The 22,561-nt window shown below is 39.8% G+C and overlaps 1 protein-coding gene across 7 annotated transcripts in view; it reads left to right on the top strand.

The window, feature by feature from the left end:
• Positions 1–22,561, top strand: part of INTS10 (integrator complex subunit 10) — a 47,497-nt gene that overhangs the window by 6,007 nt on the left and 18,929 nt on the right. For 3 of the 7 annotated variants that reach the window (XM_067556944.1, XM_067556940.1, XM_067556942.1), the window contains exons 2-11: positions 2,960–3,027; positions 3,371–3,474; positions 5,532–5,671; positions 6,306–6,387; positions 7,406–7,546; positions 9,921–10,092; positions 10,890–11,059; positions 17,809–17,942; positions 18,750–18,906; positions 19,609–19,691. In XM_067556944.1, the coding sequence (XP_067413045.1) occupies positions 2,960–3,027; positions 3,371–3,474; positions 5,532–5,671; positions 6,306–6,387; positions 7,406–7,546; positions 9,921–10,092; positions 10,890–11,059; positions 17,809–17,942; positions 18,750–18,906; positions 19,609–19,691 (1,251 nt within the window). Of the gene's footprint in view, positions 1–2,959; positions 3,028–3,370; positions 3,475–5,531; positions 5,672–5,695; positions 5,916–6,305; positions 6,388–7,405; positions 7,547–9,920; positions 10,093–10,889; positions 11,060–17,808; positions 17,943–18,749; positions 18,907–19,608; positions 19,692–22,561 lie in introns of those variants that run through there. The other 4 variants (XM_067556941.1, XM_067556943.1, XM_067556945.1 and 1 more) reach the window with 3 other exon arrangements.

The following is a 22,561-nucleotide window of genomic DNA, read 5'->3' as shown; positions in this document are numbered from 1 at the left end:
TTACCCTGTGATGGTTATTTTATTTAAGGTTCAGCGAATAAATAGTTCAATCATTCTTGAGAAAGGGGAGTGGAAATATGTTGTCAGTTTAAAAAAAACCAAACTCCTCCTATACTGGCATATATACAGTGCTATAGTTATGCTGGTATAACCCCATAGTGTAGATGCACCGTACACTGACAGAAGGATTTTTTCCATCTGTATCGGAACATCACCTCCCTGAGCAACAAAAGCTAGGGTGATGGAAGAATTCTTCCATTGATCTACTTGGGTCTGTACTGGGGGTTAGGTCAGCAAAGCCATGTTGCGTGGGGGAGGGGAGGGGATTTTTCAAACTTGAGGGATGTAAGTAAATCAACTTAAATGTTAAGTGTAGGTGTGATCTCATTTGGTAGGATGTATTAAGTTGGATGCATACTCTTTTCACTTCTGCCATTCTTGTATTGCCTAATTGCATTGTCAAGGCAAATAATCAAGGTTCTGTTTCAATTTTTTTATTTAACAAAGCAAACTCTGGAATTCCATTGAAAACCTCCATTGAGAACGTACACATCCCTGATCCTGCAAACATTTAAGCATGTGCTTGACTTCAATAGAACTATTAGTGCTAGAAGCTAAGCATGCTCATAAGTGTTTGCAGGGGGCAAAGGCAGTAATGTGAAACATTGATAAGTTAGGAAATGCCAAAGTTAATGTTACTTTAAGAGCACGACCATTGTGTGCATGTGTTTATGATGGTGGTTTTCAAACTTTATCATAATCTGATTCACACTTTATTAAAGAAATTTGATCATCTTCCCTCTTATTCCCAGTTGTGTGACCCCCACCAGCTCTCTCATTCATGAACAAATAACATTCCTGTGACAATTACAGCAACTGTTTCCAGGGAAAAATAATATTTTGAAAAGTAACTATTGCACTTTTATAAAGTCTAGCATCGAGGAAGAAATAGTCCCCTGCAGGCCCCTCCTCCCCAGCAAGTGGTCCATAGACCTGTGTTTGTGAATCTCTGCGGTCTTCAGTTATATTATTGTGAACTCATTTTTTTCTAAGGCTCTTGCATCAGTAGGTTGGAGAGAATGCAGCAAATGAGTTGGTGTGGTGCATAGTGAATGAGGTGATGGGACCTGTCCTCTCTGCCTCTTTATAGTCCAGATTCTGTTTAATTACAACAGTGTAAATCTGGAATAAATCTCTTAACATACACCAGGAATTTATACTGACTGTGTCCAGCTATGAGAGTTGAATTGTCACTCAATGCACGGGATAGATGGTGCCATTCATTGAACAGATTGGATGGGGTACATTGCAGAAGCAGGTTTCACTCATTTGAGAGGATAAAATATTCAAAAAATTAAAGTAATTTAATGTGCATGGAGAAAGTAAAATTTGTTACATTTAGTTGACTGCATGCACCTCTCATCTTAATTTCTGTAAATTATTTACAAACAAATATTGCATTGCTGCCTTGTTCACTGTACATGGTCTAGTCTGCACACTGAATGAGGCATTGGTCCTGTGGATAAAATAGCATGTGATCATGTAGTAAAAATGCTATATTGTAATGCATTTCTTGACTATAGAGAGTTTGTACCAAATTCTCAACTGGTGTAAAGTGGCATAGCTCCATTAAAGTCAAATGTTGATTTACACCAGTGGAACATCTGGCCTTTCACTTGGCAGTCTTGAATAATCTTTTTTAATAATCATTTTTGTACTAAATTTGCACAGCTTCATAAATGTATATGGTGGTTTATAGAAAATTTTAAGATGGGGACCTGCCTTCTCCATGAGCTCAGAGTTTAACTCAGACAAATATGATATATAGGGAAATAGTGAAGAAGCAAGAATGCATGGACTCAGTGAGGAATTAAACCTAGAAAATTTTCATTGAAGTGGGATTCAAAGAGGGATTTGAAGGAGAGAATGGGTACTTGGATATTCAAGAAACTGATTAGATTCCTTCAGCAGAAGACTTTTAAAATTAACAATATTAAAACATATAGCAGTTAGAAATATTTACCATCAGTTTTTAGTTTCTGAATTAAGTACAGCTTGTGGTACTTTCAGCATTTACTATTCAAATATGGGTTAATTATGACAAATTAGTCACAGCTTTCAGTATGGAAGAACTAAGTGGGTACTTGAGTGTATACATAAGAACAGCCATAGTGGGTCGGACCAATGGTCCATCCAGCCCACTATCCTGTCTTCCAACAGTGACCAATTCCGGGTGCTTCAGAGGGAATGCCTAGAACAGGTAATCATCAAGTGATCCATCCTGTTGGCCATTCCCAGCCTCTGGCAAACAGCAATTCCCACCTATCCTAGCTAACAGGCATTGATGGACCTATCTTCCATGAATTTATCTAGTTTCTTTTTTGAACTCCATTATAGTCTTGGCCTTCACAACATCCTCTGGCAAGGAGTTCCAGAGGTTGACTGTGCATTATGTGAAGAAATACTTCATTTTATTCGTTTTAAACCTGCTGCCTATTAATTTCATTTGGTGACCCCTAGTTCTTGTGTTATGAGAAGATTTCCCTTTACAAACAACATGTTGACTCTTCCCCAACAAATCATATTCATGTGTGTTTCTGATAGTTCTGTTCTTTACTATAGTTTCAACCAATTTTACCTGGTATTGAAGTTAGGCTTACCGGCCTGTAATTGCCGGGATCATCTCTGGAGCCTTTTTTAAAAATTGGCGTCACATTAGCTATCCTCCAGTCATCTGGTAGAGGCTGATTTAAATGCTACATGCTACAGTTTGTAGTCCTGCAGTTTCAGGTGTGAGTTCCTTTAGAACTCTTGGATGGATACAATCTGGTCCTGGTGACTTATTACTGTTTAATTTATCAATTTGTTCCAAAACGTCCTCTAATGACATCTCAGTCTGGGACAGTTCCTCAGATTTGTGGATACAGTGTGGCTAATGTTCCATTCTCTTGTATTTCAGTATGAAATGTACACTATTGAGAGGAATGCTGAGCGGACGGCATCAGCTGGCAGACTGTTATATGACATGTAAGTAACAGAGATGCTTTTGCTTAATTCTCTTTGAAAGTGTATTGTAGATTTAGCTGAACACAGAACTCTAGATACACTCCAGTCATCTTTTTCCATGCTTTATACCACAGTACTTTCATTTTAAGATGAGAGTGCAAGGATCTTCAGAGATCTAATGCGGATATTATGGTCTTTGCTGTTTCTGTAGGCAAAGTAGACAGGTCTTACTAATCTTTTAAAAACAAAATCAGCCACAAAACCAAAATGTTATTTTGTATTTCTCCATACAGGTGCTTTCATGGCATTTTCTGTTTTAAACTGAATTTGGGATTCTTTTTTTTTGCCTGTCCCTTCATTCCAGGTTTGTGAATTTTCCAGACCAACCAGTGGTGTGGAGGGAGATTAATGTTATTACCTCAGCATTAAGGAATGACTCGCAGGATAAGCAGACTCAGTTCTTAAGAGGTAAGGACTCTGTCACCTGATGGAGGTGGAGGCTAGTGGGAACCTAAGAACAAATCCGCAGACTACACAGCTGATTTGGCAGCTGCATGTCCTAGCCTGATGAACTGTCTGTGGTCTGTTGGATACAGTGACTCTCAACCACAGCGGCTCATCCACTGTTAGGTTTAGAAGACGGGGGGAAGAAGCGGGACAGGGAGCTGAAGCACTGTGAGAAGTGCAACTACCATCAGTATCCCTTGCCAGAGAACAACAAACCATTGGCTAGCAAAGGATTTGATGAACCACAGGAGGCTTGTGAAATTGGGACTTGAATCTGACAAACCAAATGTAGTTTGCTGGCTGAGGAATTGTACCAGAACAGTTAGTGAAGGCTGTCAGGGCCGGGTCATGTAGAACACTTTGTGTAGTGGTTATAGAGCCAAACATTCATAAATATCTCCCATGAAAATATAGGAGAAAGAATATGTAAAATTCTTATTTCTAGTCAGATGCTACATTTCACTTCTTGGCTCTTTTTCTCATTTACACGGGGTTGGAGGTGCCCACAATTCTTCTCTGCTCCTTCCAATGACTTGAGCAAGACACCAATAAATGAATAGACATAATGGTTGTAGTGTGTTGATACTGACAAGAGACATTTCAGGAAATTGACCCTCTTAAGGGTTTAATAGAGGATATAGAATCATAGAACCACAAGGTTAGAAGGGACCTCAAGGGTCATCTAATCTAACTCCCTGCCAAGATGTAGGCTTCGTTGTGTCTAAACCAGTGTTTCTCAATTATATTTCGCTGTGGCACCCTTGCATGGTCATGCGATACCCTCCGCTGACAAGTCCAGGAAATCTTCCCTTTTTCGGCGGCGCGATGTAGGCTGGTTTCGGCGGTGTGCTCTGTAAGCAGTTTTCAGCGGCGCGCTCACGGCTTTTTGGTGGCGCCATCAGCTGTTCCGCGGCACACTCACAGCTGTTCCGCAGCGCTCTGCCAGCTGCTCGGCGGCGCACAATTTGTGTTGGTTTCGGCGGCGCAGTTCTACTTTTTCGTGGAACCCCAGGGTTCCGCGGAACACTATTTGAGAAACACTGGTCTAAATCATTCAAGACAGATGGCCAGCCAGCCTCTTTTTGAAAAACTCCAATGAAGGAGATTCTGCGACTTCCCTAGGCAGTCTGTTCCATTGTCCTACTATTCTTACAGTTAGGAAGTTTTTCCTGAGATTTCATCTAAATCTGCTATGCTGTAGTTTGAACCTATTGCGTCTTGTCCTGCCTTCTGTGGCAAGAGAACAATTTTTCTCCATTTTTTATGGCAGTCTTTCAAGTGTTTGAAGACCACTGTCATGTCACCCCCTTAATCTCTTCTTTCCAAACCAAACATACCCAGTTCCTTCAGGCTCTCCTCACATGGCTTGCATTCCATCCCTTTGATCATCTTTGTCATTCACCTCTGGATCTTTCTAGTATCTCTATATCCTTTCTGTACTTCGGTGATCAAAATTGGACACAGTACTCCAACTGAGGCATAAACAGCACAGAGTAGAGTGGTACTGTCACCTCCGATGACTTAATATACTATGCCTCTGTTAATGCAACCCAAAATTGCATTTGCTTTTTTTTGCAACAGCATCACATTGTTGACTCATATGATAGGTCCATTGTCTCTTATTAACAAATTATTAATCTAAATACAACATTCATTATTAATAATCTCAATGGGAATTCTTGAAGAGGCTACCATCTATGGTTTCAATTTCAGTGCTCCCATGCACTACTATAATGTAGTTTTTAAAATTTTCTAAATTGTTTTTAAATTAACTTTTATTAACCAAGTACTTTACCCTGAAAATATGCTTAGAAAAGGATGTATATTGCTCTTCATGTAAGAACGGATGCCTGTTCTCTATCTAAAACATCATAGTACATTCAAGAGCACAGCAGCATGATTTTTATCACTCTGAACAATAAGACAACATTGATTGTTCTTCTGCTCTTTTTTTCTGTCCTCGCCTCACCTCAGTTGAAGCAGATTGTTTTTTATTTCAATAACTGATTTTTTTTCAGGTTTATTTGAGACCCTTCCTGGTAGAGTTCAATGTGAAATGTTACTAAAGGCTACAGAGCAGTGTTTTAATACACTGGAAAGGGCAGAAATGCTACTGCTGCTTTTACGACGCTTCCCAGAGACTGTGGTGCAGCATGGGGTAAGAGAAAACTAGTTTCTTTTTGCTGTTAACAACCTTATTTATCAGCCCATGCCTTTGTGAGTTGCTGACCTGTTATGTGCTTTGTCAGATGAGTTTTTTTGGTTGTTGGTTTTTCTTTTTTTTTTTTTTTTAAATCCATACTTGCAGGTAATATTTCAAGCAGCTGCTGCCATACCTTCAGGCTACCAAATGAAATTAACCCAAGAAAGTAAAGTAGTCTCTTTCTTTGTAAAGTCCATAGGTGAGTCCATGTTTAAAAGTAAGCCAGAACAGCAAAAAAGAGAGTGATTGTAATCTCACATTAAAATGAAATCTAGTTTACTAGGAAATTATACTACTTCACTGCTTTGTTAATTACTCCTTATTTAGGGGAAGAGTGGGAAAGAGTGAACTTACTGAAATTTGTACAGCAGTATATTTTTGCTCTAGGATTTGTCCCCTGATATTGGCTCCATAGATATTAAAACTGTTTAACTGTAAAGTGTAAGTGAAAATTGCATGGTGTTCCAATCTCAGTACATGATGGAATGCTACCGATATGAGTGTGTTTGCTTAATTGCTTTGAATTTTATATTTCCGAAAACCTCTGAAAGAACTGAGTAGATATTCATTTTAACCACTTCTTACACAGGTGGGCCTTGGAGAAACATTATTAGAGGCTGAAAAGATTGAGGACCAAGAATCCCCAGTCAATTGCTTTAGGAAATTATTTGGTAAGAAAATACAAGTGCCTCTTTGTTTTGCTATAGAACTAAATGGCAAAGCGTGGTACTATCTGCTAAGAACTCTTCAGCCTAGGTTGGTGTTGAACAAATCTTTTTAGTTTGATAGGCTGTGTGAAATGAGTTGGTAGTCCTTATAGCAGATGTGCAGAGAACTCTTGGATTTCATCTACAACCTTGCTGTCACAAAAATCTGGCCATTGTTAGTATATTATCTGTTTACTGAAATGATATCTTGAATTCTAGGTTACTGTATACTCTTATGGAAGCGAACACCTAAGACCTATTTAAGCTTGGGAAATTTTCTAACCAATTTTAAAACCATTTAGAGCCACAGTGAAAACCCAGTTTAAGGCAGCCTGGTAACTTTTTTTTACTGAAATGGTTTCAAGACAGTCTGGCTTTGGATTGGCTTCAGAAAAAAAAAAAGATCAGGCTACCTTAAATCAGGTTTACTCTATTGTTCAAGCTGCTTTTAAAATAATTGTATTCTGAACTGGTTTTAAAACTGGTCAAAACCTGAATAGGCCCCAAAGCACATTTAGTGGCAAAAAATTGTGGTGGTTTCTGTGGTGTATTGAAAACTGTGTTAAAATTACAGTTTTTCACTTTAAGTTTTAAGGGGTTTCCTGGTTCTGCTTGCAGGATAGGAGGCTGTATAGGAAACTGTGTGACATGGGTCTTTTCAGAGTTAATCTTTAAAGACCTAACCTAGAGTAAGGTAGGTTGAGTTATATCTCTGTTTTAGGGAGCAACCCGCTTTGTGTGTGTCTGTTTTGGTATTCTTGTGTGGTGTTCTGAATTATAAGAAATAAAGCGGTGTTACATTGCCACCTTCTAGCAAAAGTATTTTACGTTTTTATCAAACTTCTCTTTGTGTATGCCATGAAGATAATATTTGGCTAGATAGAAGGTACTGGAAACTTGCATTGTTGATTTTTCAACTCTTATTTAGCTAGAACAAGTAACAGAAAAACCAAATCCACTGTGCATTTTTTCCACCTCTTAGTTTGTGATGTTCTTCCTCTAATCGTTAACAACCCTGATGTTCGACTCCCTGCCAACTTGTTGTACAAGTATTTAAACAAGGCCGCAGAATTTTACATTAATTATGTAACTAGATCTACACAAATGGAAAGCCAGTATCAAGGTAAGAATACTTTTACCAAATTATGTTAAATTTCTCTTCTGGATTAGTGTAACTGAATAGGAAATTCACTTTATGTAATAACTGCCTCCAAATTGGGATAATAAAAATATTGTACAGTTTCACAGGATCTTTCATTTGATTTCAGAACACTAAATTATCCTCACAACATACCTGTGTAGGGAGGGTAAAAGACAAGGGATCACTACATCCACTAATGAAATACTGCCACATCAGTGAGATAATGCAGCAGATATCTAATGGCCCTCGTCAACTCCACGTAACCATTCAGGATAGGAAATGAAGAGTTTTAGATCCTTGAAACTGTGATTTGAATTTAGGCTAGCAGAATATCATTACCTTTGGAACTTAGCTGTGCACATCCTACCAGGTTATTTCCCTAACTTTTTGCCATTGAATCTCTACCGAGGACAATTAGCCAAGGGATGGCTTTAACATATTTTGAATAAGACTATGAAACAATTTTTGCTTTCTTCACTGGCCTGCACAACATAATAAATTCTTGTTTTCCATTACCCAAGTGTTATGCATAGGGTGAGACTAACAAATATGGAAAGGTTAGCAAGATTATTTTAAGGCACATATATTCCATAACTGACTCATTTTACATAAATGTTTGTGTGCAGGGGGAATCAGTCTCCTTTCCCAACTTTCAGTATAGTAGTAGAGCCCAACTGCTTGTTACAATGGACCATAGTGATTGGTATATTTATGTTTGCAAGCAAAAGGACTAAACCTCTCATTTGAAAAAGAAGCTGATATTCTCCTTTATATGTCTAGTTCCCCCAAACCAAGGCTCTTATGGCTGCTGACACATAGGGCCAAAAGGTCTAGTCTGGTGGCCAGTGCCTCCGTTTTAAGTTGAAGCTTTAAAGCTGGCACATTCAGGAGTACGGTTTCCTGAATATCATGCTGGAGTTTTGGCTTGCTACTTGGAGGAAAGAATGCCACCTGCTAAATTACCAACATCTGCATGTCTTTGTTAGGGCTCCCCTGCCCTTTTCCTCTCAGTTCCCAGATGCAGTTCACTGGAAAACAGTCGGGAGTCCAATCTGCAGGCAATGCAATGGGTTTATTGGGGCTAAAGAAACAAGCATAAAACCATAGCCCTTCATACCAGTTGGGCTTCTTTTTCCATTGTATCCCTAGCCCTTCACACCATTCAGGCTTCATTTTCCATAACCATATCTTGTACACTGATAGTTTCCTTCTCCTCTCACTATAGCTCTGTACGCCAACAGAGCTCTGTCGTCCATTTCCTTCTTCTTGGTAAACTTAATTATACCTGTATTGCCCGACTCCCGTACCATTCCTTCCAATTTATGGTCATGTTCCGTTTTGGGGAGTCTTGAGTCTAGGACCTTTGGTACTACCTCCTTTGGCTCGTAGGGAGCGAGGTTACATTTAGCCATGATCACTTTCTTGTAATCTCAGGGTTTCTTCCTTACATCCTCCCAGCTGCTTGGTTACTATAGCAACTCCTGCCTGGGTCTGTTTCCTTATCTTTACTTTGTTGGGAGGGGTGGAGGTGGTAACGGACTGATTAATGAAATTACTGCAGTTTAACCTTGTGCTTTCACTCACGTTCTTTTATTTTGTTTCCTAATCTATTTGAACTAAAAGAAAGGCCAAAAGCAAGATAATTGTTTAGTCGTTCACCTTATTTGCTTCAAATTCTCCCAACAGTCCTATAGCATCTGGGGTTTCCTGGGAGGCTCCCAGTCCAAGGACTAACCAGACCTGCCAGTGCTGTGCTTGTGCGATTTGGTGGGATAGGAGCACAGGATGGTATGGAGGTGAAATAATGATGGGCTTTGTTGGAAAATAATTTTAATAGAGGTCAGATCAGTAAGAACTCTTCTGTTTCTTAAAACATAAGACAAACATAAAAGAAACTATCATACAACTCTATTTGGAGAACATTTGACACAAATTAACAAAGATGCAGAGGTCTAAGACAGTTGAGACGTCCTTTCAGACTATATGTTCTGGGAGTCCTATGGTTTAAAGACACACACAGATCTTGACCCTGATTTTACATACTCTTATTAATTTGTCTCAACAACTTGTTTATATTTTTTCTGAAATTGTGGGTGACTTAATTACTTAAGAAATAAAGGGTTGGCTGTCATTTGATCAGGTTTCTTGTAGCGTCTGAAGTGCTGTGTAGTTCCAGTGTTTATAAGATTTTATCTTTTTCCTTGCTCAGTTAGGATTTCAGAGTTACCCTAACAACTAAAAAAACACTGTTCTGCTACTTGATTATTTTTTCTTTCTAAAAATTAATACAGTGACATCAGCTAATTTGATTTCTGCACAAGGAGAAATATGGTTTGTTTGTTTTTTTTCTTTCTAGGTTCACAAGATACCTCTGATCTCATGTCCCCGAGCAAACGTAGCTCTCAGAAGTACATAATAGAGGGTCTGACTGAGAAATCATCCCAGATTACTGACCCTTGGGAAAGGCTGTTTAAAATATTGTCTGTTGTCGGAATGAGATGTGAATGGCAGATGGATAAAGGAAGAAGGTTAGAAATGTGTACTTCTTCCTAAAGTGGCTCTCTAAATTATGGACGCATGGAGAGTTTGGCTTTTCAATTCTTCAGTAAATTAGACTATAGAACAAGTTGAATTTTAACTAGTATTGTATAATTTCGTCCCAGCATTTTTCTCAAAAGCATAAAACCCAGAGCTGGTCTGTAGGATCTGTCAAGCCTCTGTAAACACTGCCCACATAGAGATCAATTCAGTAGCCTGGTCTACACTAACAAAACTACTAGGTTGGTGATGACAGACATCAGCAGTGGGTGCAGCTGAACATCTTAATTAACATTCGCAAGGTACAAATACTGAATTGCAAGTGTAGACTAGAACAAACTGCATTCAGCACCATACTTAGTGCGTTTGCCCTTGCTTACACTTGCATTAAACTGCTCTGCATCAGTTCACCTTCACCTTTGCTGATGCTTGTTGTCCAGAGCACATAATTTACTGGAGTAGCCAAAGGTTATGTTTTCTTCACTTGTCTATTTAAGTACATTAGTATGCCTCTTAAATGGTGGGAGGGAAGACTTTCTAGTTTTTTCCTAGGAAATGCAGGGCTCGGAATTATCTGGATCTTTGACTGCTGCTCAGTAATTCTGTCCGATTGTCTGCTGAATACGTTCTATTTCCTCTGAGGGCAGGGAGTCCTAGATGGTGACATCCTTTTCTTATGCTTTTCACTCCCCAAACTATTACTAAATTTGAAATGTGTATTTTCATTGTCTTTTCTTGAGTTTAGACATCTTTGTAATATAGGTATTTTTTGTCTCTTACCCTTTAGAAGTTTTGGTGATATTTTACACAGAATGAAAGACCTCTGCAGATATATCAGTAATTTTGATAATGAAGCCCATTCTAAGTATAAAAATCAAGTAATATATTCCACAGTGTTTGTCTTCTTTAAGAATGCATACCAGTATGTCAGCAGCATCCAGCCATCTCTCTTCCAAGGTTAGTTTTTAAAACACTAATGAGCAAAGATCTTTCAGACATTAACAATGTAAAAACTTTTCTGTAACCACTCTTTTCAACTTTAGAAATTATTTCCTCTAAAGGTAAATGTCTTAGCCTAAATCTCTACCTGTGGGTTGTATCTGACATATCTTCTAGTGCTGTGCTTAAGGCTGAGTTTCAACTTGCATTCAACCTCTCCTTTCCCTTTTTACTATTGCTCATAATATTATCAAACTTAATTTCTTGGAAATGAACATTTCCATGCTTGTTTTCAGTCCAGAGATGAGTTGAAAAACTTGCACAAAATCATTTGAGCTGTTTGAGTTATGAACACATGAATAATACTTTCCTTCAGATGGTCTGTTCAGAAAATATGCTTATGCATAATTCAATAAAAGCTGAAGCTAAAAACTTCAAATGTGGCTGGTTTTATATAGCTCATTCAGCTTTAGGGAATAAGCTGGCCGTGAAGAAAAATGTTAATTTATTAAAGTAATTTAAAAGTAGAGTGTTTAAAGTCTAAATCTTGCTCTGTTTTTACCCTCACTCAAATTTAAAGCTAGAGCATGTCAGAAAGATCAGGATGTTCTGAATTGCTTATGCTTGGATTGATCTAAATTCTCCAACATGGCCTCAAAGCTGAAGGAAACAGTTTAAGTTCTGGTTTGACTGAGTATTGAAAGGCCGTGTTTGGGAGTTATCGAGCTAATTTGCTTCATATGAAGGATTTTACAAGCCCCACTAGTAGTGTTTATTTCCTTCTGTTTTCCTTAATCCCAAGGAAATTCCCTGCAAACATTAATCACTATTAACATTGAAAAACGGGGCATTCATAAATCAGGAAATGTAGAGTTAATACTGAAAGCCCAATTTAAACTTTCTCCAGTTGGGCTAATGACTTTCATTATGGATTCTTGCTTGATATTATAAATTATTTAAGTAATTACACAATATAGAACAATCTAGAATTTCTTAACAGCTTTACATAAAGTAAGCTATAGCACATAACTCAAGTCATATCTGTAGACTACAGGACTCAGTGGGGTCTACATAGCAAACCCTGTTTAAAGAAAGCATTTTTGGTAGTTTTAATGTTGTGAATGTGTAAATTCAACCAAGTTGAACTCTTTTCAGTGTTTCATTGTTTACTCTTTTGGTTTTGATTTGATCACAATGTTGTGAAGCTGGGAAGCACTTGAGCTGTGAATCAGTCTTACTTGTAGGTTCTAAATGTCTCTGACTTAAAGAGAGGAAGAGGTACATCTGATAGTCAAACTGTGATACACACAGCCCTTGCAAGTGGTCCACAATTAGTTGGCTGGTCATATGTTGCTGACTCGCTTCCCTGTCTCCAGCTGGTAACTCACATAAAAAGAAGATAAAAAAGACACTGAAAAATTCTTATTATTACATTTCCATGGAAGTACTTGTAGGTGCCAGAGGGATGACATTTGATCGTGAACATGAGGGGACATGATTCAGGTAGTTGTGGACCTCTCTCTCTCCCCTTCACAATACTTTCAGTTGTGGGAACTCTTCGATGTAAAGAGTTAACTGAAATAAAAAAGGTCTAGTAAAGAGATATGGAAAAAAAGAAGAGGTGTGGAAAGACTTCCATACGAAGAGAGATTAAAACAGTTTAGGGCTATTTTAGTTCAAACAGCATGAAAAAGGCCTATAAAATAAAGGTATAAAGAGAGTCCGTTGAGTGGGTCCATTTCACCCTTTCTCATGGAAGAAAGAGCAAAGCAGACATCCAAAGAGATTAAAAAAGGCTTTAAAACTACGGAATTATTTTTGGCATATTGCATTTGTAACCCTTGGAACTTACTTCCACTGATTTCTCTCTAACGTATATCAACATAGTATCTGAGAGCTGAGCAAGTAAATTCCACATGTCATTGGCCCTAGTAGACTTATTAGAAGAGTCTATTCTTTGCTTCTCCCAGGTGCTAGGAAGCTTTGCTTGCTTGCTTGCTGTGTGTTGTGGTTTCTTAAACATATCTGTTGTGGTGGAAAAGCTTCCAAATAGGCAGATCTTGCAGCCTGCTCCAAAATCAGTCAGATTTTGGTTCAATCTAATTTGATATTTCATTCCACAAACAATGACACCTCTCCTTCCCCCATCTCTGTCTGAGAGTTCTTTGTCTCTGGCTCTCATTGAGTTTCATTTTCAACTTTATTAGCTGTATTGTTTCAGAGGAGAGCTACTGTCTGGGCAGATTGTGTATGGGTGGATGGGCAGTCTGTGATGTAGCTGGATCTGACCCAGTGATGGCTTTGAATCCTATAACCAAGACCTTGAATTGGCATCAGAAATGAAACAGAGGTAATAGATACAGAAACCAAGATGATGTGCCTCCTCAGTGGCCAGACCAAATGAGAGCACAATATCATGTGCTGCTCAAGCTGGAGGCTCCATTGTGCTTCCACTTTTAACTCTAGGCACAGTTACAATAATTCAATCTGGAGATAATACAAGTGAGCATCACTGTGGCCAAATCCTCCTCTGAGAGGAAAGCGTCTCCTAACAAACTGAAGGTAGAAGCAGATATTCCTTACCACTGATGATAGCAGATCATTCAAGGGTGGTGATGAGTCTAGAAGGATCCCAGGCCTTTGCTTTGTGTTAACAAATGGAGGGCAGATACCCTTAGTGGAAGGAAAGGACAGTGTCTCAACTAGTTCTGGCTGATTTTCACTTTACCATTAGCATCATTTTGGTTTTGTCCAAGTTCAATTTGGCCAGTTCTGTATCCAGGTGGTAGTCTCTTGCAAACAGTGGGATACCTTTGTGATGGCGTTGGTTGCATGTCCAGAACAGGAGATACACAGTTGGGTGGCGTTATGGGTTTTGACAGCAGAGCCCAGATCATCCGTCCTTTCTCCAAGTAGGCTGGTGAAGGTATTGAAAGTGAGCAGGGACCAGAATATATTCCGATGGGACTCTGCAAATGAGGGCTCATGGGGAAGAGGAGCCGTTGCCAATCACCACTCTGGGTTGTGTTTTAGGGAAGTGAATGGAATCATTGTGATGTAGTTACCAGTAAAGAACTCAGAAGCATTTTGTGGCCAATGATGTGTTGTAAGCTGCAGAGAGCTCAAGTGGTGTGAGCGCTGATATCTGATATTTCTCCATTGTGATGGAGAAGTTGTCCATTAGTGCCACTAGAGCCATCTCCATGCTTTTAGCTGGACTGAAGCCTGATTGTGAAGGGTCCAAGGTACCGCATCAGTCAGTACCAGCACTTTTCATTCATGAGGCACTGGGCGTATGTGACATACTAAGGTATAATCCAGACTAATGAGCATGTGTGTCACCCCTACCCAGCAACCTTGGGTGCCCTACAATGCTTTCGTTGAAGCAGCTCCCAGCTGGGTTGCTCATAAACAAGCTTCCAGTGTGCAAGCCACATGCTGAGTGTTTGTGTGTAACTGCAGCCTGCCAGCCACACTTGGATTACACTTTGGCTCCCACCAGCCTTGATTATGCTGCAAGGTGACCCCAACATACCCCCGTCTGAGATTCCCTTAAGAAATTTGTCTTTCACTGCCCAGCTCACTCCTGGACTATACAAGTTTATATTAAGTCTGTTATTTCTTGAATAGAAATAATATGTACACAACTTGCCACCTCAAATGGAGTTTCCCAGACACTTCAGTTTAAACATACTAGATTGGATAAAACAATAAAACAAGTTTACTAACTACAAAGAGAGATTTTAACTGAGTACAAGTAATGAGGCATATAGTCAAAAATGATTACAAGAAAAATAAAGGTAAAATGCAACAGGTGCCTCACTTAACAAATTATGACACATATTCAAAGCAGAGTTTTCTGTCCATGTGCTTTCAGCAGTCTTACTGACCAAACTTCTTCGCCCAGGACCCCTTCTCCCAGAATCCAACAAATGCTTCTTTTGTCGCTTCAGATGCCATGAATGTGATGGGCTGGGGGGGGGGAGGTGCCTTAGGGCGTTTGCCCCTCTCTTTTATTGTTTCATTCCTCCTCTTGAAAAATATTTCCAGCTGGGTACCAGGATACAAAAAGTTTATGGGGAAGGATGTGCCCTTCTGCTTTTTTTCTCACCTGTTTGTGCTCCCTTTGTTCCTGCTTGATGACTCGGTTACTGCTTAAATGCAAATTAAGCACAGCACACATCCCTGTGTTTAAGACAACTTCAGTTTGGAACATGTGTTGTTAATACCATACAGTGGAATCTTTTATAACTTTGCATACAATGTTGCCACACACATTTTACCAGGACAATAATGACCAGCAAATTACAAGTTTTCATATACCTCACAAGGCATACTTTGTACAAAGATTATTACAGTAGTACGTAGGGTGTGAACATCGGTACATTCTGTCACAGTGCACTAGTAAGAAAGCCCCCTGTAATAACCTTAAGCTTGTTCTTGCCAGCTGTGTTGCAAAAGAGATTTTTTTTGTGGGGGGTTTGTTTGTTTGCTTTTCATGGAAGGTGCTCAGATACCTCAGTGATGGACGACCTCATATAAACCTAGATATGTCGGAGTTGGGTACTCTCAGGATTCCTTTGATGTCAGGGGTAAGAGATGGAGCACTGACTCAGAGCAGGATCCTCAGGAACAACTTTTTCTAGGTGGGGAGAGGAGCAGGCCAAGCCCTACTGTTTCCTGTTTGGAGGAGGTAGTACTGCCCTGGGCCTTCCAAGCCAGTGAGTATCACAGAACGAATCTCCGAGGAGCTCCTTGAAGCAGAGTTCAGTCAGGTTTAAGAGAGGATTAGACATTTACACAAATAACCTCTGCAGCTACACTTAGATGGAATAAAAATGTATAAGGAATATAAACCTTCATGTTTATATGAATCTAGCAGGCTGGGGTTAGGAAGAAAGATCTTATGTGGGCAGGTTATTGAAGAAACGTACATGAAAGGGGACTTACACCTTCCTCTGAAGTACCTGGCACCATTCACTAATTGTGACAGGATATCGGGCTAGGTGGATCATTCATCTGATCCAGAATAGCATTTCCTATGACTCTGGCCAAGTCACTTACCCTCATTAGGTCCCAGTTTCCCAGTCTGCAAAATGAGGATAATTCTGTACTGATAAATACCAGTTAGTGGACTTCACCTCTTGAGTCTTGTTACTGTGTGGATCTGACAGGAACTCTGTAGTTTGAAGATTCTGAACCTGTTGGATCCAATGGAGGATGTCTTGTGCTGCCCCTTAGGAGTTACCTATGCTTCTACAGTCACATCCTATCTGAGAAGATGGTGAAGGAGTTCCTGAGGGACTGCATTCTGCTGTCCCAACTTGATGCAAGCCTTGGGCATTGTGCTTCACTCACACATCCTTTCTGGTCCTACAGTGCCAGTTCCTGAGCTCAGGAATATATTTTTGTGACGTCTCTTTCTGATTTCTGCTGTGCATCCAGTACTGGTGGAGTGCAGTGCCATAGGTGTTATCTCCGTCACTGGGGCTTTGTCTCCTTTTTTAGAAAGGAACGGACTATAGAAACATGGGAAAGAGCCTACATATTTCAGCAGGGAAGGCACAAGATGCCTTCTGCTGGATCCAACAGTTCTGTGAGAGTTCTCACCAGGTACATGGACTTGGGTGGCATCTATTGAGATGTAGATCTTCAATGAACAACAATTACTTGTAAGTAATCATCTCTGGCCTGTTTCACATGGGTTGAATGGAGATTTATGAGATGAATGGGGCAATTCACATGTGTCTCAGAAACTCTCAGGCTCTCTGTGGAATTAGGCAGTAATCACTGCTTTGGTTGACACACTTCCAGCATGTGCATTTTATATGTTTATCTGACAAAAGGCATCACCACCTTTCTTGGCTGACAGAGCTTTTAAGTGGGATGACAGAGAAATAGATTTCCCATTCCTTCATCCATCTCTCTGCAAGCATGCAACCCCCTAAGACACAGGTTTTTTTTTGTAGGTTAAAGGATGAAACACTTTTTGGGATCCCCTTTCAAAATACTAGCAGCACAGTACAGCACATGGAGATACTTCCCTATCTCTGTTTTACAGATGTGGAAACTTCAGCACTGAGACCTTAAGTGACTTGCCCAGCATCACACACAAAGTTTGTGGCACAGCTGGAAGTAAAAATTAGATCTCCTGATAACAATTCCTATCCTTCACCCATAACTAAGCTTCTTTGGAGGCCTGGTCATGGGAATGGATAATGGACCTTGGCAGCCAGATGAAAGCTTGATTCCCACACATCTGAAGTCAGCAGGAGCAGGCCATAAGCAAGTACACTACTAAGGAAATCTTGTGATTAAATGACTGCATTCCTCTTTTGAGGCTTCACTGTCTGTCAAGGCTCTGTCTACTCTGTTTTCCCGTATGGAGTTCTTGGGAATTTTTCTTTGGTTGCTGCTTTTAGGGCTGTTGGCCAAATGGTGTTATTTAATGATTGCCTTTAGTTGAAAGTTAATGATGCTTGGAAACAAAATACTTAAAACTCTTATGTATCTTGTGACTGCTCCCTTAGACGGGAACGCCAAGATTTTCTGACAGCTTTGAGCAGATCCCCATGACTTCTGGCAAAAGATAGCGCTCTCTTAAAAGTCACGTATTTTCAAAGAAAGTTGTATTTTAAACATTGACACAATTTGTTGAATTACTTTCAAATTGTTCTGCACAGCATGCATGAATGAAAAAATTTGAAGCAGGCAAATGGTCATTTAGTTCAGTTTAAAGCAAGTTTTAATTTATTTTTTCGATGTAGGGCCAAATGCCCCAAACCAAGTTCCACTAGTTCTCCTTGAGGATGTTTCCGGTGTCTATGGTGATACAGATATAGATCGCAACAAACACGTACATAAAAAGAGGAAACTTGCAGAAGGAAGAGAGAAGACGATGGTAACTCCTTTAGATTATTCAATTCTTAAAAGAAATGGCACTGCGTTTGGAATTTAGAATATGAGGAATTTCTGTTTATGAACAAAAAGTATGCAAAGAAAGAGACTTTTGGTTAGAAGCAGCAAGAACAAAGCAATTTTATTAGGAATACTGTACGTGCTAGTATCATGATGTGAAAGGACCTGAGTGGAGACTATCATCTACTTGATTGGACTGTGTTTTCAAGCAGGAATTCTGTAGGCAAAGTGCCACTGCATAATAGCTTGAACTGGCTTGTAATAACTGCTGTTATGTATGTGCTCTGTTTCTTTCATAGGAGGAAAAAATACTGTTTTATAGAATTGCATTTTTGGTAAAAATACACATTTTTAGAAGAATTGCATCTGATTTGCAGTATACCATGATTTTGGATTGACTGAGAAGGTTTAGATCATACTTACTTCAATAATAAATTATTCTAGTGCAATCTGGGTAAACAATACCATAATTTGACCAATGTGTATTAAAGTGAACTCTTTAGAGCTGCCATTTATGACAACGTGGCACTCAGGATCTCGATAGCTTATTTCAAGAGTAAAACATCAAATTCTTCCATTATTTTTCATTTCTTTTTGCTAAATGAGTTAGTAATATTTAATATATAATTAATGTTAAGCATAGAAATAGTGAAAAATCTATTCTAAAGATATTTGCACAAGGATTGTCTGCTTTGAAGCCTGTATGCAATGTTACAGAAGCTCCATATGATTCTTTTGAAAAACATTTAATTAAAGACAGCGAAATGTTTTGTCTCTACTGATCCTTAAGCAGAGTTCGGATGATGAAGACCCTTCTGGGAAGGGGAGAAGTCGTCACATCACAATAAATAAGACAGACCTTGCAAACTCTGTTGAAGTACTAGAGAGCTTTAAGCTGGCGAGAGAGAGCTGGGAGCTTCTTTATTCTCTGGAATCACTCGATAAAGGTAAGGATGATTGCAGGCAGTTCTGTGTTTACACTTCCATGATATAGATGAGAATTGCTTACTGTTAAAATGCAGTTCAGGTACTTCTGAAATTTCCCTTTATTTTGGAAACCTGGATGGTTTGAGATTGGGAATTAAGATAAAGAAGCTTTATCAATTATCTTGGAATTTGATTTATTTGTTGTTTTTTTAGCACCCTCCATAATTCTGTACTCATTCATGCACCTTTCTTGAAAGCAGCTTTTAGTAAGACAGCACATAGGTGGTAGCAGAAAAGAGAGATGGGAGAACATAGTACCAAATGGATATCAAAAATTTAAATGTGGAGGTGTTGCTAGTAAGCTCCTGAAGATTTGCATGTAACATATAATTTCCCCGGCAGTTTGTTTCTACAAAGATAGTTACTTGGTCTTTTCTTTTCTGATTATAATGTGGTTTTTATTTATGTCTTACATTGGTTATTTGAAAAAATAGTTCATCTTAAAAGTAGTACCAGTTATCTGTATTTAGATACGTTGAATACTTTGGTCCTGAAGAACAGCATGATAAATAGAAAAATGGTGGATTAGAAAGTGTCCTATATTTTGAATTTTTTGTCAAGCTTCTTATTTTTCAGTCTTATTATTATTAGATGCCTTTTAAACCAAAGCTTTGCAATGCTTCATTCCCCCCACTGCAACTACTTTCTGATTGTTTATGCAGAATTCACAAGAATTTGCCTGTCGTGGAAGACAGATACCTGGCTTTGGTTACGAATCTTTCTCACAGATATGATCATTTACCAGGTAAATGAAAGAACGATGATAATGCTTTTGCATACCCTTTTGACTTAATAGATCTGCGTCATAGTTAGCTGCATCTTTGATCCCTCTTACATTTCTCTCTAGTGCACCCTTTCAGTGGCAGGCCCTGTATCTTTACTCCTTTCAAGGTGGAATTCATTAATTCTCCCACCCACAGACCAGGTCCCTGACCTACAAGCACCCCTGGCTACCAACTGTTTCCTTAGCAGGTCCAGCTGGGCTTGGCACATGCAAAAGACTTCCCTTTGGAAGCTGGGAACAGTAGGTAAATGCAGTGACTCTGAGCAGCTGCTGGTTCAAAAAAAAGTATTTATTTATCCATAAAAACATAGCAGTCAGAATAAAAAAGGGTTAAAGCAACAAAAGGCTTACGTGCATATATCTGACCTAATATTAATAAATAAAAATAATCATACCTAGCTCTTTTATAGCACCTTTCATCAGTAAATCTCAAAGCACTTTGCAAAGGAGATCAGTATCATTATCAGCACTTTTAAGTTGGGAAACTGAGGCACGGAAGGGTGAAGTGACTTACCCAAAGCTACCCAGCAGACTAGTGGTAGAGTAGGGAATAGAACCCAGATCTCATGAGTCCTAGTCCAGTGCTGTAGTCGCTAGGCTACACTTGAGGAAGGTCCAAGTACCTCTGCTTCTGGGGCCTTGGGTTTCATCTGCTTCCCTGCTGACACTGCCTCACCCTGGAGCTCAGGGCCTCAGGTTTTTTTACTTAACAGGTCTTTATTCCCTGTTCCCCATCTGAAGCCTCTCCCATTGTGTTCAGCTTGGTCAAAGACAAAATTTCAAAGGCAATGATACCTGTTTTGACAGTTAAGTCTGATGATTGGGTTTTCTAAAGCCATTGTCTGCCTTCCTGCAGAGGGACGTGAGGGGAACTCCTGTGGGAAAGAACCCTTTGAATCATCTAGCCCAGTGTTTCTCAACCTTTTAAGTAGCAAGTACCACCTAACTTCTGAAAATTGTAATAAGTACCCCAACACTCAGTTTTCCACAGGATTTTATATTTAGACTAATGTGAACCATATGCTGGAAGAAGGGCTGAGTATATAAGGCCGTGATATGACAGATGTCAGATCTAGTATGGGTAGGGTTATCACCTTTACGCCAGGGGTGTGCAACTCAAGTATGTACCTGGACTAGAGGTGATGTTGGCCAAAGCTAAGAGGCTTTGAGCAGCATGCCAATGCTGGGGAATATAAAGCACCGTGCCAAATTTTTTGCCATAGATTTGAGAGGAGGAAGGTGAGAGAGAGAGGGAGAGGTGCGAAAGAGGGTAACTGGTAAAATCTGGGGCTGTCATAGTTGTCAGTTTCACTGCTTTAGCTGCTGCTTGCTTCCCAGCTGGGAGCTATGACCGGGTGGGAAGTGGGCGGCTGCCGTGTGTGGCGGCTGCTGTCTGCCTCCCAGCTGGGCCTGGGCGGGAAGCGGGCCGCCTCTGCCAGGCTTCCTGGGACTGTACTGGCTGCTGCCCAGCTCCCAGCTGGGAGCTGTGACCGGGCAGGAAGCAGGGGGCTGCCGCCTGCCTTCCCCAGAAGCTGGGGACTGCCGCCCACCTCTGAGCTGGGAGCGGGTGGGAAGAAGGCTGCTGCTGCCCCGCTTCCCCAGAAGTTGGCAGCTGCCACCCGCCTCCCCTTCACTCTGTTCTTTCCTGAGTACCCCCTGCTTGTGTCTCGCATACCCCCAGGGGTACACATACAACAGGTTGAGAAACTATGATCTAGCCAACAGCATAATAATGAACAAATAAACAGGAACACGTAATAGTCATAATACCTATATCTCCCACAATCTTCTTAATTTACATGTATTTTTAATGCAAAATGTTTCAAAGCAACAAATCATGTGTTTTACTTACCTGATTTTTGGTTGACTGAGGCCTTGTCAACTCTAGAAGATTTTTGCTGGCATAGCTGTACCAGTATAATTATACCAGCAAACCCTTCTAATGTAGATGCAGTTTATACTGGCATAAAAGCACTTCTGCATAGCTTACTCTAGTTCCCCAAAATACATAAGCTATACTGGCAAAAGCACTTTTATACCAGTATAAGTGCATCTATGCTATGATTTATGCTGGCATAGCTATGTTGGTTTAAAAAAAAAATCATACTCCTAACCAACGTCGCATTGCCAGGATAAATTTTAAGTGTAGACCGGGCCTTAGTGGCACAGTGCATTTTGCTGCTCTCTTGCTGTTAAGAATGGTTTTACTTGGAGCAGTTTTTTTTAATTTTCACTTGGAAATCTCAGTGTAAAGAACATATAACAAAAGTCTCCTAGCAGTTTAACATGCTTTGGTCATTCCTGCTGTTTTAAATGGAAAAAATACGATTAAAAAAAAAAAGAGAGATTAAGATTATCCTGACAAAGTAGTTCTTGGTCTTTCCTATACCCAGGTTTCCCTTAAGACTGCTCAGAATGGGCTTCAAGTGATGAGGTTAAACTTGGCTGCATTTTTTAGCAAACTTCAATTGAGTCCTCTGTTTGGAAGGGCACACAGATTAAAGAGCTGTCTCCTTCCTTGGTACTGGACTACTTCCATCTCATTGCATAGTTTTACGGTATGCTGGAGACGTGTGGAGAATGGGATTCCCATAACACCTTGTCCATAAGCCTTTGGGCAAGGTAAACGTCTTGAAATACATTAGTGTAGCTTTTGGCATGGTGGCATTGGTAGTGCTTCCTTGGGGTCCTGCAAGACTGCCTCTGCTGCGTAGCTGTCTCCACAGAAGGTAAAGGTTCTTTGATTCATTCCTACCATTTCACAGGCTAGCTTCCTTGTAACTTGGCTGACATTCTAATGTCCATGACAGAGTTGTCATGGCAGGCACAAC

Source organism: Emydura macquarii, unplaced genomic scaffold (assembly GCF_026122565.2).
Source record: "Emydura macquarii macquarii isolate MOO-44397 ecotype Brisbane River unplaced genomic scaffold, CSIRO-AGI_Emac_v2 contig_1790, whole genome shotgun sequence".
NCBI lineage: Eukaryota > Metazoa > Chordata > Testudines > Chelidae > Emydura > Emydura macquarii.
This window is presented reverse-complemented; position numbering and strand designations above follow the sequence as displayed.